We start from the raw sequence: 15,978 nt of genomic DNA, 5'->3' as shown, positions 1-15,978 counted from the left end.
TTAATCGATTGTACATCCCAATGTCTCCCATCATTTTCAGAGGCCAAATCCAAGTGTTCCTGGTGGTCCTCCATTCATACCTGGGGCCCCTGGAGGTCCCACAGCACCCCCTCCCATGCAGGCTGGCATGATCCCAGCCCCTCTACCACTCACTCAGGGCATGCCTCCACCGCCACCCCCTCCACCCCCTCCACCCGGTGGACCCCCACCTCCTCCGGGCATGGCTCCCTTCGGTCTCCCTCCTCCCCCTGGAGCGCCAATGGGACCTGGTCTGAAGAAGAAGAATATCCCCCAGCCTTCCAACCCACTCAAGTCATTCAACTGGGCTAAACTGGCTGAGGTCAGTGAGTGCTGCTTAGTCAGGTACCCTATTCCATATAAAGTGCACTACTTTTGACCAGAGCCCTATGGACTCTGGTCAAAATGAATGCACTTAATAGGGAATAGGGTGCCATTTGGGACATAGCCTGTAAATTAGGTGTTTTGTGGGTCTCTGTCTATAACAGAGATAGTGATTGTTGTGCTGCTGAGGCAGACAGAAACAAGTGTTTTTGTAGCTACACCTCAGAGTGGCCAGGGGGAATGAAGGATAAGGATGGCCCAATGCTTTATCTCTTGCATTGTTTGCACAATGGCATGAAATCAATATAGCAAACAAGCCCTGGGTGTGTTTTTATGTTGTTGTTGTAACCTCTAAAGTTTCAGGGGTGTATGGCCTGTGTTCTAGTTGAATAAGCTTTTACACTCTTAGTTATGAAAGGGGGCTGTTTTGTTTTGTTGCAGAATAAGCTGGAGGGCACTGTGTGGACGGACGTCGATGACATAAATGTTTTCAAAATCCTGGACCTTGAGGATATCGAGAAGACCTTCTCTGCATACCAGAGACAGCAGGTACAGTTTAACACCTAAATACCAAAGTATTACTGTAGGGAAATGGCATTTCAGTACATAGCAATTCACCCTTAAGGACAGGACACAAGACCCCAAGTCACTTCTTAACAATTTGCATAAAACTATTCGGAGCGTTTCCAAGGCCACCGACCATGCTGTTCCAACAAACACTGCTTACTAGTGATAAACACATGCATGCCATTGCACTCCATAACTGAATGCTTCCAGCAGCACTTCTCAACACTTTGTCTGGAACTGGCTCAGAAGGATATCAGGCCATTACAGTGCTTTGTTTATAGCCTGGTCTCAGATCGGTTTGTGCTGTCTTGCCAACTCCTAGAATGACAATGACCATAAGGATTGGCAAGACAGCACAAACAGATCTGGGACCAGGCTATCTTTTTTAGGTCTGTTCAAATTAGTCATCTACCTTGTGAGTGTTACAGGGAACCAGACAGAACAGGAATGTTTACAACAGGAAGTAGCCATGCTGATAACGTGGTCATTAGATAGTTTACTAGTGCTTCATGAGAAGCGTGGCATATTTCACTAAGCCTCTATATGTCCACATTGTCTATGGTGTTCAATTGAAATCATCCAGATAGCTTTTCCCATAACCAACCTAATAAGACTGTGATTATAAAGGTTAGACTAGGGCCCTATTTCCATTACTAACTGCCCTTAATGGTACAAATAATGTTGCATGGAATTCCTTTTGTCGTATAAGGACTTTATGAGTTTTAAGCCATGCTCTTCATGATGTGTCTGCACACAGTTATTTGCATCTCTGACTCACTCTGCTACTCAGGATTCTGCTTGTCCTCACAAACAAATGCGTCACTGATCTGCTGAGCTGGCCCTTTTTGCTGTAATTCACCATACATAGCCTACTGCATCTTGTAATTAATAATAATGAATGCTGCATCTTCCTTGCTTCCTGCCCACCCTCCTGTTTAGGACTTCTTAACATTGAACAATAAGGTGAGTGACCTCTGACCTTTCTATGTGACGTTTACCCTGCTCTTCCTCTGCAACGTGTCTGTCTTAATGCTCTCTATAGTCCTTCATCGTACGCTGCTCTCTCTCTCGCTCTCTCTCTCTCACTCGACTCTGTCCTCTTTATGTCTGCATGGGGATTGGTGGGTGTGTGTGTGTGTGTGTGTCTGTGTCCGTAGGTGAAATACTTGTGAAAGCCATGTCTTCCTGTAGCCTCTGTGTTTCTGTGGATTCATTCTTTCAGTCAAGTCTTTTTGGAATATACTTCTTAACACACCACCACGTTGTTTGAATGAACTATTTCAGTTTTATTGGTTACCATTTCAAGATGTTTCTGTGCATAATTAGCCAAATTGGTTTTGTGGCACGCAATCAATTCTGCAAGCAGCTGGAGTCTTGCAACTATAAAAAGTGCCAGATATCCGTTTTCCAAAAACAAATCTCTCCTGTATTCTTTGAGTGAAGCCCCCCCAAATAAAAACAAGCACTTATTCGCCAAACACACCATTTCACACAGCCTGTTTCCCAGCTGTCCTCCATTTGGCAGTTTCATATGCTGACCCAGTCAGAGGAACAATTTTCTATTTTATGTTCATACTGTGTGTCTCCTGTGCATCCTGGGCATTTGTTAAGGTTGATGGTGCATGCATATGGGTATTGTGTCAAGTATTGTTGTGTGTGTGTGTGTCACTATCTGGTGTCTATTTGCCTGTTGCTGACCGGTTACTATGCACCATAGTTTTTTATGGAGATAATATGAGACAGCAGATGGGGAAATGGAAGAAGCCTTAATAAAAATACTTGTTCCTATTGCCGTGTTCAACAGCTAAAATGAATGCAGGTGTGAGTCAGCCACAGCCCTCCACCAAACAGCCTTGGGGCACTGTTATTCATGGACCGTATTCATTAGGAACAAAATGAGAACTGACTGAAACAGGGAGGGATTACATGGACTTGTATCATTAAAAAAAACTCATTTTTGTTTTCCGTTGCAAAACATTTTGCTGAGTGTGCTCTAATGAATACAACCCTGGTGTACTGGGTGTGGCTCTTTCTCCCAGAGAGAGTATTATTAAGGTCATGTAGTCACAAGCTTTTGCTGCGTTCAGCAAATACTGCATCCAAAAGTGCTTAAGTGTGATGAATGATATACAATTGTGTGTTTATTAAACAGTAACGCAGTCAAACTCTGGCTCTGTTAGTGTGTCATTTAAGGTCATATACAGTAGTGCAACAAGACATTGTTGTGTTCTGCACGCGAGCCTTCATCCAAAAGTGCCTAAGTATGATAAATGATATAATACTGTGTGTTTATATGAACGCAACGTGAAGTTCAGCTGTTGGATGTTATCCACTGAGTATTACTGTTCATGTTCCAACTCTTCCCTCCCTCCCAAATGTTCTCCATCCAGAAAGAGTCTGAAGATGACACAGTGACCTCCAAGAAGGTCAAGGAGCTGTCAGTCATCGACGGTCGCAGAGCCCAGAACTGTAACATCCTCCTCTCTCGGTTAGTAATTGACAGTTTCTACCCCATGACATCATAGCAGAAGTATGTCCTACTTATATTAGTGGACATCACTTATTGTGATTGTATCCATCTAGTGAGTGCTTTAAATGGCTCTCTCCACACACACACGCATGTATGCAAACACACGTACACACGCACGCACGCACGCACGCACACACACACACACACACACACACACACACACACACACACACACACAGACCTCTGTTACTGTACACAGCCAAGTTACATTAAATGCAGATTTACTCTACCATTTGGGCAATTCTGTATTTACATCAACTTCGACTCGAGTTGAGGGAAACTGTTTTATAATTGACAATGTGTTTAAGCATCAAGTGCAGCCAAGAATGATATATGTATTTTTGTAATGGAATGATGTTGGTCAGGAACTACAGTACCAGTCAAAAGTTTGGACACACCTACTCATTCAAGGGTTTTTCTTTATTTTGAAAAATATTTACATTGTAGAATAATAGTGAGGACATCAAAACTATGAAATAACACATATGGAATCATGTAGTAACCAAAAAAGTGTTAAACAAATCCAATATATTTTATATTTCAGATTCTTCAAAGTAGCCACCATTTGCCTTGATGACAGCTTTACACACTCTTGGCATTCTTTCAATCAGCTTCACATGGAAGCTGAGCACTTGTTGGCTGCTTTTCCTTCACTCTGCAGTCCAACTCATCCCAAACCATCACAATTGGGTTGAGGTCGGGTGATTGTGGAGGCCAGGTCATCTGATGCAGCATTCCATCACTTCAAATAGCCCTTACACAGCCTGGAGGTGTGTTGGGTCATTGTCCTGTTGAAAAACAAATGATAGTCCCACTAAGCGCCAACCAGATGGGATGGCGCATTGCTGCAGAATGCTGTGGTAGCCATACTGGTTAAGTGTACCTTTAATTAAATAAATCACAGACAATGTCATCAGCAAAGCTTCCCCATTCCTCCTCCATGTTTCATGGTGCGAACCACACATCCGGAGATCATTCGCTCACCTACTCTCCGTCTCACAAAGACACTGCGGTTGGAACCAAAAATCTCAAATTTGGACTCATCAGACCAAAGGACATCTTTCCACCGGTCTAATGTCCATTGATCATGTTTCTTGGCCAAAGCGAGTCTCTTCTTCTTATTTGTGTCCTTTAGTATTGGTTTCTTTGCAGCAATTCGACCATGAAGGCCTGATTCACACAGTCTCTTATTTGAGCTGCAATTTCTGAGGCTGGTACCTCTGCTGCAGAGGATAAGTTCATTAGAGTTAACTCTGGGTCTTCCTTTCTTGTGGCGGTCCTCATGAGAGCTAGTTTCATCATGGCGCTTGATGGTTTTTGCGACTGCACTTGAAGAAACTTTCAAAGTTCTTGAAATTTTCCTGAATGACTGACCATGTCTTAAAGTAATGATGGACTGATGTTTCTCTTTGCTTAGTGAGCTGTTCTTGCCATAATATGGACTTGGTATTTTACCAAGTAGGGCTATCTTCTGTATACCAGCCCTACCTTGTCACAACACAACTCAAACGCATTAAAAAGGATAGAAATTCCAAAAATGGAACTGTTAACAAGGCACACCTGTAAATTGAAATTCATTCCAGATGACTACCTCATGAAGCTGGTTGAGAGAATGCCAAGGGTGTGGGGTGAGAGAATGCCAAGAGTGTGCAAAGCTGTCATCAAGGCAAAGGGTGGCTACTTTGGAGAATCTAAAATCTAAAATATTTTGATTTGTTTAACACTTTTTGGTTACTACATGATTGCACATGTGTTGTTTCATAGTGTTGATGTCTTCATTACTATTCTACAATGCAGAAAATAGTCAAAATAAAGAAAAGCTCTGGAATGAGTGTGTCCAAACTGTTGACTAGTACTGTATTTCCTGTTTCATTACTGTCCTCCCTGGTCTCCATGGCAGCAACCACAAACAAAGAGGCCTGTGTCTTTTCTACTAAGTTAATTTCATGTAGCTATCATTCTCAATTTAACAACTGTGAATGAAACTTCGAAGTTTAAGGGATTCAGCTATTTCTATTTCTTCCTGTCTCATTCAATTTTTGTGGTTACAAGTGGTGGTTCATTCCTGTTGCCAGCTTGCAGAACTGAAAATATTATCTTTCTGCAAAGTGCCATAAATGATGCATTTAACGTGCCTTTTCACTCTTAACCAACACATTGAATAAGGGATATAGGTATTTAATAATATTGACATGACTGAACCTTAATTGCTCTGTCATTCATGTGTGTCTAAATCATGCATGCTGACTGTGAGACATCCAAAGTCCTGTCAGAAAGCACCGTGGTTATGGTGCTAGGCTAGGGCTTCAAGCCTAGCTCCTTTAGAGCCTGGTGTGTGTGTCTGTTTGTGTGTGTATGTGGAGAGCTACCCTGTGTTTCTGCCCAAGTCTTTTGGAACTGTGAGTTCATTGGTTTCCTGGCACATTATGATTGTGTTGGTGTGCCAGTGGAGCCTGAGTTTTCAGGCTGTCTGCCACCTGCTATCTCTGGCTGGCTGGGGGCTAGTAGTTGGGACTTAAAACAAATGCTATCTCTGACTGGCTGGGGGCTAGTAGCTGGGACTTAAAACAAATGCTATCTCTGACTGGCTGGGGGCTAGTAGCTGGGACTTAAAACACCTGCTATCTCTGGCTGGCTGGGGGCTAGTAGCTGGGACTTAAAACAAATGCTATCTCTGACTGGCTGGGGGCTAGTAGCTGGGACTTCCAGTTGAAGTCAGAAGTTTACATACACTTAGGTTGGAGTCATTAAAGCTCGTTTTTCAACCACTCCACAAATTTCTTGGTAATAACAAACTATAGTTTTGGCAAGTCGGTTAGGACATCTACTTTGTGCATGACACAAGTCATTTTTCCAACAATTGTTTACATACAGAGTATTTCACTTATAATTCACAGTATCACAATTCCATTGGGTCAAAAGTTTACATACACTAAGTTGACTGTGCCTTTAAACAGCTTGGAAAATTCCAGAAAATGAAGGCATGGCTTTAGAAGCTTCTGGTAGGCTAATTTAAATTATTTGAGTCAATTGGAGGTGTACCTGTGGATGTATTTCAAGGCCTACCTTCAAACTCAGTTGCTCTTTGCTTGACATCATGGGAAAATCAAAAGAAATCAACCAAGACCTCAGAAAGAAATTGTAGACCTCCACAAGTCTGGTTCATCCTTGGGAGCAATTTCCAAACACCTGAAGGTACCACGTTCATCTGTACAAACAATAGTATGCAAGTATAAACACCATGCGACCACGCAGCCATCATACCGCTCAGGAAGGAGACGCGTTCTGTCTCCTAGAGATGAACGTACTTTGGTGCGAAAAGTGCAAATCAATCCCAGAACAACAGCAAAGGACTTTGTGAAGATGCTGGAGGAAACAGGTACAAACAGGTACAAAAGTATCTATATCCACAGTAAAACGAGTCCTATATCGGCATAACCTGAAAGGCCGCTCAGCAAGGAAGAAGACACTGCTCCAAAACTGCCATAAAAAAGCCAGACTACGGTTTGCAACTGCACATGGGGACAAAGATCATACTTTTTGGAGAATTGTCCTCTGGTCTGATGAAACAAAAATAGAACTGTTTGGCCATAATGACCATCATTATGTTTGGAGGAAAAAGGGGATGATTGCAAGCCAAAGAACACCATCCCAACCGTGAAGCAAGGGGGTGGCAGCATCATGTTGTGGGGGTGCTTTGCTGCAGGAGGGACTGGCGCACTTCACAAAATAAATGGCATCATGAGGTAGGAAAATTATGTGGATATACTGAAGCAACATCTCAAGAGATCAGTCAGGAAGTTAAAGCTTGGTCGCAAATGAGTCTTCCATATTGACAAGGACCCCAAGCATACTTCCAAAGTTGTGGCAAAATGGCTTAAGGACAACAATGTCAAGGTATTGGAGTGGCCATCACAAAGCCCTGATCTCGTCCTATAGAAAATGTGTGGGCAGAACTGTTAAAGCTTGTGTGAGCAAGGAGGCCTACAAACCTGACTCAGTTACACCAGCTCTGTCCGGAGGAACGGGCCAATATTCACCCAACTTGTTGTGGGAAGCATGTGGAAGGCTACCTGAAACGTTTGACCCAAGTTAAACAATTTCAAGGCAATGCTACCAAATACTAATTTAGTGTATGTAAACTTCTGACCCACTGGGAATGTGATCAAATAAATATAAGCTGAAATAAATCATTCTCGCTACTATTATTCTGACATTTCACATTCTTAAAATAAAGTGGTGATCTTAACTGACCTAAGACAGCGATTTTTACTATGATTAAATGTCAGGAATTGTGAAAAACTGAGTTTAAATGTATTTGGCTAAAATGTATGTAAACTTCTGACTTCAACTGTAAAACACTAACTCTTTATTTCTGCAACTACTAAAAGTTTGGGACAGGTTATTTAGCTTGTGACTCTCTCTTTATGACTGATACTCACAGGCCTTTTCAAAATGGATACTACAACTCTAAATTTACTTACAGATTTTTGTGTGAGGCGACACAAATAGAACAGTACATAACATGGATGCACTTTACATTACTGTTAAAACAAACTGTTACACATCAATAACAAGACATTAACTGGTAAAACTGGTGTCCTCTCCTATTGACCATTTTAGATGTAGTCCTCTGTGGTAATGATAATGCTGTTGTGTTGCAGGCTGAAGCTGACCAATGAGGAAATCAAGAGGGCCATCCTGACTATGGACGAACACGAGGATCTGCCCAAGGACATGCTGGAGCAGGTGGGCCCCCCTCTCATTCTCTGATACATCATGTAGCCCCCCTCTCTCTCTCTGATACATCATGTAGCCCCCCTTTCACTCTCTGATACAGCATGTAGCCCCCCTCTCTCTCCCTGATACATCATGTAGCCCTCCTCTCTCTCTCTGATACAGCATGTAGCCCTCCTCTCTCTCCCTGATAAATCATGTAGCCCTCCTCTCTCTCTCTGATACAGCATGTAGCCCTCCTCTCTCTCTCTGATACAGCATGTAGCCCTCCTCTCTCTATCTGATACAGCATGTAGCCCTCCTCTCTCTCTCTGATACAGCATGTAGCCCTCCTCTCTCTCTCTGATACATCATGTAGCCCTCCTCTCTCTCCCTGATACATCATGTAGCCCTCCTCTCTCTCTCTGATACAGCATGTAGCCCTCCTCTCTCTCTCTGATACAGCATGTAGCCCTCCTCTCTCTCTCTGATACAGCATGTAGCCCTCCCCTCTCTCTCTGATACAGCATGTAGCCCTCCTCTCTCTCCCTGATACATCATGTAGCCCTCCTCTCTCTCTCTGATACAGCATGTAGCCCTCCTCTCTCTCTCTGATACAGCATGTAGCCCTCCTCTCTCTCTCTGATACAGCATGTAGCCCTCCTCTCTCTCTCTGATACAGCATGTAGCCCTCCTCTCTCTCTCTGATACATCATGTAGCCCTCCTCTCACTCTCTCTGATACATCATGTAGCCCTCCTCTCACTCTCTCTGATACATCATGTAGCCCTCCTCTCTCTCTCTGATACATCATGTAGCCCTCCTCTCTCTCTCTGATACATCATGTAGCCCTCCTCTCTCTCTGATACAGCATGTAGCCCTCCTCTCTCTCTCTGATACATCATGTAGCCCTCCTCTCTCTCTCTCTGATACATCATGTAGCCCCCCCTCTCTCTCTGATACATCATGTAGCCCTCCTCTCTCTCTCTGATACATCATGTAGCCCCCCTCTCTCTCTCTGATACATCATGTAGCCCTTCTCTCTCTCCCTGATACATCATGTAGCCCTCCTCTCTCTCTCTGATACATCATGTAGCCCTTCTCTCTCTCCCTGATACATCATGTAGCCCTCCTCTCTCTCTCTGATACAGCATGTAGCCCTCCTCTCTCTCCCTGATACATCATGTAGCCCTCCTCTCACTCTCTGATACATCATGTAGCCCTCCTCTCTCTCTCTGATACATCATGTAGCCCCTCTCTCACTCTCTGATACATCATGTAGCCCTCCTCTCTCTCTCTGATACATCATGTATCCCCCCTCTCTCTCTCTGATACATCATGTAGCCCCCCTCTCTCTCTCTGATACATCATGTAGCCCTCCCCTCTCTCTCTGATACAGCATGTAGCCCTCCTCTCACTCTCTGATACAGCATGTAGCCCTCCTCTGACTCTCTGATACATCATGTAGCCCTCCTCTCTCTCTCTGATACAGCATGTAGCCCTCCTCTCACTCTCTGATACATCATGTAGCCCCCCTCTCTCTCTGATACAGCATGTAGCCCTCCCCTCTCTCTCTGATACAGCATGTAGCCCTCCTCTCTCTCTCTGTTACAGCATGCAGCCCTCCTCTCACTCTCTGATACATCATGTAGCCCCCCTCTCTCTCTCTGATACAACATGTAGCCCCCCTTTCACTCTCTGATACATCATGTAGCCCTCCTCTCTCTCTCTGATACATCATGTAGCCCTCCTCTCTCTCTGATACATCATGTAGCCCCCCCCTCTCTCTCTGATACATCATGTAGCCCCCCTTTCACTCTCTGATACATCATGTAGCCCTCCTCTCTCTCTCTGATACATCATGTAGCCCTCCTCTCTCTCTGATACATCATGTAGCCCCCCCCTCTCTCTCTGATACAGCATGTAGCCATCCTCTCACTCTCTGATACAGCATGTAGCCCCCCTCTCTCTCTCTGATACATCATGTAGCCCTCCCCTCTCTCTCTGATACAGCATGTAGCCCTCCTCTCTCTCTCTGATACATCATGTAGCCCTCCTCTCTCTCTCTGATACATCATGTAGCCCTCCTCTCTCTCTCTGATACAGCATGTAGCCCTCCTCTCTCTCTCTGATACAGCATGTAGCCCCCCTCTCTCTCTCTGATACATCATGTAGCCCTCCCCTCTCTCTCTGATACAGCATGTAGCCCTCCTCTCTCTCTCTGATACAGCATGTAGCCCTCCTCTCTCTCTCTGATACATCATGTAGCCCTCCTCTCTCTCTCTGATACATCATGTAGCCCTCCTCTCTCTCTCTGATACAACATGTAGCCCCCCTTTCACTCTCTGATACATCATGTAGCCCTCCTCTCTCTCTCTGATACATCATGTAGCCCTCCTCTCTCTCTGATACATCATGTAGCCCCCCCCTCTCTCTCTGATACATCATGTAGCCCCCCTTTCACTCTCTGATACATCATGTAGCCCTCCTCTCTCTCTCTGATACATCATGTAGCCCCCCCCTCTCTCTCTGATACAGCATGTAGCCATCCTCTCACTCTCTGATACAGCATGTAGCCCCCCTCTCTCTCTCTGATACATCATGTAGCCCTCCTCTCTCTCTCTGATACAGCATGTAGCCCTCCTCTCTCTCTCTGATACAGCATGTAGCCCTCCTCTCTCTCTCTGATACAGCATGTAGCCCTCCTCTCTCTCTCTGATACAGCATGTAGCCCTCCTCTCTCTCTGATACATCATGTAGCCCTCCTCTCTCTCTCTGATACAGCATGTAGACCCCCCTCTCTCTCTGATACATCATGTAGCCCTCCTCTCACTCTCTGATACAGCATGTAGCCCCCCTTTCTCTCTGATACACCATGTAGCCCTCCTCTCACTCTCTGATACAGCATGTAGCCCCCCTTTCTCTCTGATACACCATGTAGCCCTCCTCTCACTCTCTGATACAGCATGTAGCCCCCCTTTCTCTCTGATACACCATGTAGCCCCCCTTTCTCTCTGATACACCATGTAGCCCTCCTCTCTCTCTCTGATACACCATGTAGCCCCCCTTTCTCTCTGATACATCATGTAGCCCTCCTCTCACTCTCTGATACACCATGTAGCCCTCCTCTCTCTCTCTGATACACCATGTAGCCCTCCTCTCTCTCTCTGATACAGCATGTAGCCCCCCTTTCTCTCTGATACACCATGTAGCCCTCCGCTCACTCTCTGATACACCATGTAGCCCTCCTCTCTCTCTCTGATACAGCATGTAGCCCCCCTTTCTCTCTGATACACCATGTAGCCCTCCTCTCACTCTCTGATACAGCATGTAGCCCCCCTTTCTCTCTGATACACCATGTAGCCCCCCTTTCTCTCTGATACACCATGTAGCCCTCCTCTCTCTCTGATACACCATGTAGCCCTCCTCTCAATCTCTGATACAGCATGTAGCCCCCCTTTCTCTCTGATACACCATGTAGCCCCCCTTTCTCTCTGATACACCATGTAGCCCTCCTCTCTCTCTCTGATACACCATGTAGCCCTCCTCTCTCTCTGATACATCATGTAGCCCTCCTCTCTCTCTCTGATACTCCATGTAGCCCTCCTCTCTCTCTCTGATACAGCATGTAGCCCTCCTCTCTCTCTCTGATACAGCATGTAGCCCTCCTCTCTCTCTGATACAGCATGTAGCCCTCCTCTCTCTCTCTGATACATCATGTAGCCCTCCTCTCTCTCTCTGATACACCATGTAGCCCTCCTCTCACTCTCTGATACAGCATGTAGCCCCCCTTTCTCTCTGATACACCATGTAGCCCCCCTTTCTCTCTGATACACCATGTAGCCCTCCTCTCTCTCTCTGATACACCATGTAGCCCTCCTCTCTCTCTGATACATCATGTAGCCTTCCTCTCTCTCTCTGATACATCATGTAGCCCTCCTCTCTCTCTCTGATACAGCATGTAGCCCTCCTCTCTCTCCCTGATAAATCATGTAGCCCTCCTCTCTCTCTCTGATACAGCATGTAGCCCTCCTCTCTCTCTCTGATACAGCATGTAGCCCTCCTCTCTCTATCTGATACAGCATGTAGCCCTCCTCTCTCTCTCTGATACAGCATGTAGCCCTCCTCTCTCTCTCTGATACATCATGTAGCCCTCCTCTCTCTCCCTGATACATCATGTAGCCCTCCTCTCTCTCTCTGATACAGCATGTAGCCCTCCTCTCTCTCTCTGATACAGCATGTAGCCCTCCTCTCTCTCTCTGATACAGCATGTAGCCCTCCCCTCTCTCTCTGATACAGCATGTAGCCCTCCTCTCTCTCCCTGATACATCATGTAGCCCTCCTCTCTCTCTCTGATACAGCATGTAGCCCTCCTCTCTCTCTCTGATACAGCATGTAGCCCTCCTCTCTCTCTCTGATACAGCATGTAGCCCTCCTCTCTCTCTCTGATACAGCATGTAGCCCTCCTCTCTCTCTCTGATACATCATGTAGCCCTCCTCTCACTCTCTCTGATACATCATGTAGCCCTCCTCTCACTCTCTCTGATACATCATGTAGCCCTCCTCTCTCTCTCTGATACATCATGTAGCCCTCCTCTCTCTCTCTGATACATCATGTAGCCCTCCTCTCTCTCTGATACAGCATGTAGCCCTCCTCTCTCTCTCTGATACATCATGTAGCCCTCCTCTCTCTCTCTCTGATACATCATGTAGCCCCCCCTCTCTCTCTGATACATCATGTAGCCCTCCTCTCTCTCTCTGATACATCATGTAGCCCCCCTCTCTCTCTCTGATACATCATGTAGCCCTTCTCTCTCTCCCTGATACATCATGTAGCCCTCCTCTCTCTCTCTGATACATCATGTAGCCCTTCTCTCTCTCCCTGATACATCATGTAGCCCTCCTCTCTCTCTCTGATACAGCATGTAGCCCTCCTCTCTCTCCCTGATACATCATGTAGCCCTCCTCTCACTCTCTGATACATCATGTAGCCCTCCTCTCTCTCTCTGATACATCATGTAGCCCCCCTCTCACTCTCTGATACATCATGTAGCCCTCCTCTCTCTCTCTGATACATCATGTATCCCCCCTCTCTCTCTCTGATACATCATGTAGCCCCCCTCTCTCTCTCTGATACATCATGTAGCCCTCCCCTCTCTCTCTGATACAGCATGTAGCCCTCCTCTCACTCTCTGATACAGCATGTAGCCCTCCTCTGACTCTCTGATACATCATGTAGCCCTCCTCTCTCTCTCTGATACAGCATGTAGCCCTCCTCTCACTCTCTGATACATCATGTAGCCCCCCTCTCTCTCTGATACAGCATGTAGCCCTCCCCTCTCTCTCTGATACAGCATGTAGCCCTCCTCTCTCTCTCTGTTACAGCATGCAGCCCTCCTCTCACTCTCTGATACATCATGTAGCCCCCCTCTCTCTCTCTGATACAACATGTAGCCCCCCTTTCACTCTCTGATACATCATGTAGCCCTCCTCTCTCTCTCTGATACATCATGTAGCCCTCCTCTCTCTCTGATACATCATGTAGCCCCCCCCTCTCTCTCTGATACATCATGTAGCCCCCCTTTCACTCTCTGATACATCATGTAGCCCTCCTCTCTCTCTCTGATACATCATGTAGCCCTCCTCTCTCTCTGATACATCATGTAGCCCCCCCCTCTCTCTCTGATACAGCATGTAGCCATCCTCTCACTCTCTGATACAGCATGTAGCCCCCCTCTCTCTCTCTGATACATCATGTAGCCCTCCCCTCTCTCTCTGATACAGCATGTAGCCCTCCTCTCTCTCTCTGATACATCATGTAGCCCTCCTCTCTCTCTCTGATACATCATGTAGCCCTCCTCTCTCTCTCTGATACAGCATGTAGCCCTCCTCTCTCTCTCTGATACAGCATGTAGCCCCCCTCTCTCTCTCTGATACATCATGTAGCCCTCCCCTCTCTCTCTGATACAGCATGTAGCCCTCCTCTCTCTCTCTGATACAGCATGTAGCCCTCCTCTCTCTCTCTGATACATCATGTAGCCCTCCTCTCTCTCTCTGATACATCATGTAGCCCTCCTCTCTCTCTCTGATACAACATGTAGCCCCCCTTTCACTCTCTGATACATCATGTAGCCCTCCTCTCTCTCTCTGATACATCATGTAGCCCTCCTCTCTCTCTGATACATCATGTAGCCCCCCCCTCTCTCTCTGATACATCATGTAGCCCCCCTTTCACTCTCTGATACATCATGTAGCCCTCCTCTCTCTCTCTGATACATCATGTAGCCCCCCCCTCTCTCTCTGATACAGCATGTAGCCATCCTCTCACTCTCTGATACAGCATGTAGCCCCCCTCTCTCTCTCTGATACATCATGTAGCCCTCCTCTCTCTCTCTGATACAGCATGTAGCCCTCCTCTCTCTCTCTGATACAGCATGTAGCCCTCCTCTCTCTCTCTGATACAGCATGTAGCCCTCCTCTCTCTCTCTGATACAGCATGTAGCCCTCCTCTCTCTCTGATACATCATGTAGCCCTCCTCTCTCTCTCTGATACAGCATGTAGACCCCCCTCTCTCTCTGATACATCATGTAGCCCTCCTCTCACTCTCTGATACAGCATGTAGCCCCCCTTTCTCTCTGATACACCATGTAGCCCTCCTCTCACTCTCTGATACAGCATGTAGCCCCCCTTTCTCTCTGATACACCATGTAGCCCTCCTCTCACTCTCTGATACAGCATGTAGCCCCCCTTTCTCTCTGATACACCATGTAGCCCCCCTTTCTCTCTGATACACCATGTAGCCCTCCTCTCTCTCTCTGATACACCATGTAGCCCCCCTTTCTCTCTGATACATCATGTAGCCCTCCTCTCACTCTCTGATACACCATGTAGCCCTCCTCTCTCTCTCTGATACACCATGTAGCCCTCCTCTCTCTCTCTGATACAGCATGTAGCCCCCCTTTCTCTCTGATACACCATGTAGCCCTCCGCTCACTCTCTGATACACCATGTAGCCCTCCTCTCTCTCTCTGATACAGCATGTAGCCCCCCTTTCTCTCTGATACACCATGTAGCCCTCCTCTCACTCTCTGATACAGCATGTAGCCCCCCTTTCTCTCTGATACACCATGTAGCCCCCCTTTCTCTCTGATACACCATGTAGCCCTCCTCTCTCTCTGATACACCATGTAGCCCTCCTCTCAATCTCTGATACAGCATGTAGCCCCCCTTTCTCTCTGATACACCATGTAGCCCCCCTTTCTCTCTGATACACCATGTAGCCCTCCTCTCTCTCTCTGATACACCATGTAGCCCTCCTCTCTCTCTGATACATCATGTAGCCCTCCTCTCTCTCTCTGATACTCCATGTAGCCCTCCTCTCTCTCTCTGATACATCATGTAGCCCTCCTCTCTCTCTCTGATACAGCATGTAGCCCTCCTCTCTCTCTCTGATACATCATGTAGCCCTCCTCTCTCTCTCTGATACAGCATGTAGCCCTCCTCTCTCTCTCTGATACAGCATGTAGCCCTCCTCTCTCTCTCTGATACATCATGTAGCCCTCCTCTCTCTCTCTGATACAGCATGTAGACCCCCCTCTCTCTCTGATACATCATGTAGCCCTCCTCTCACTCTCTGATACAGCATGTAGCCCCCCTTTCTCTCTGATACACCATGTAGCCCTCCTCTCACTCTCTGATACAGCATGTAGCCCCCCTTTCTCTCTGATACACCATGTAGCCCTCCTCTCACTCTCTGATACAGCATGTAGCCCCCCTTTCTCTCTGATACACCATGTATCCCCCCTTTCTCTCTGATACACCAT

The 15,978-nt window shown here is 46.4% G+C and overlaps 1 protein-coding gene across 3 annotated transcripts in view; it reads left to right on the top strand.

Annotated features, from left to right (window-relative positions):
* The window catches only part of daam1a (dishevelled associated activator of morphogenesis 1a), a 112,183-nt gene that overhangs the window by 53,115 nt on the left and 43,090 nt on the right, over positions 1 to 15,978 (top strand). For 2 of the 3 annotated variants that reach the window (XM_055865259.1, XM_055865260.1), the window contains 5 exons: positions 41 to 340; positions 784 to 891; positions 1,849 to 1,872; positions 3,300 to 3,397; positions 8,104 to 8,188. In XM_055865259.1, coding sequence (XP_055721234.1) covers positions 41 to 340; positions 784 to 891; positions 1,849 to 1,872; positions 3,300 to 3,397; positions 8,104 to 8,188 — 615 coding nt within the window. The remainder of the gene's footprint in view (positions 1 to 40; positions 341 to 783; positions 892 to 1,848; positions 1,873 to 3,299; positions 3,398 to 8,103; positions 8,189 to 15,978) is intronic. The other variant, XM_055865261.1, reaches the window with a different exon arrangement.

This window comes from Salvelinus fontinalis, chromosome 16 (genome assembly GCF_029448725.1).
Source record: "Salvelinus fontinalis isolate EN_2023a chromosome 16, ASM2944872v1, whole genome shotgun sequence".
NCBI lineage: Eukaryota > Metazoa > Chordata > Actinopteri > Salmoniformes > Salmonidae > Salvelinus > Salvelinus fontinalis.
Note: the sequence above shows the minus strand (reverse complement) of the source record. Positions and strands in the feature narration are given on the sequence as shown.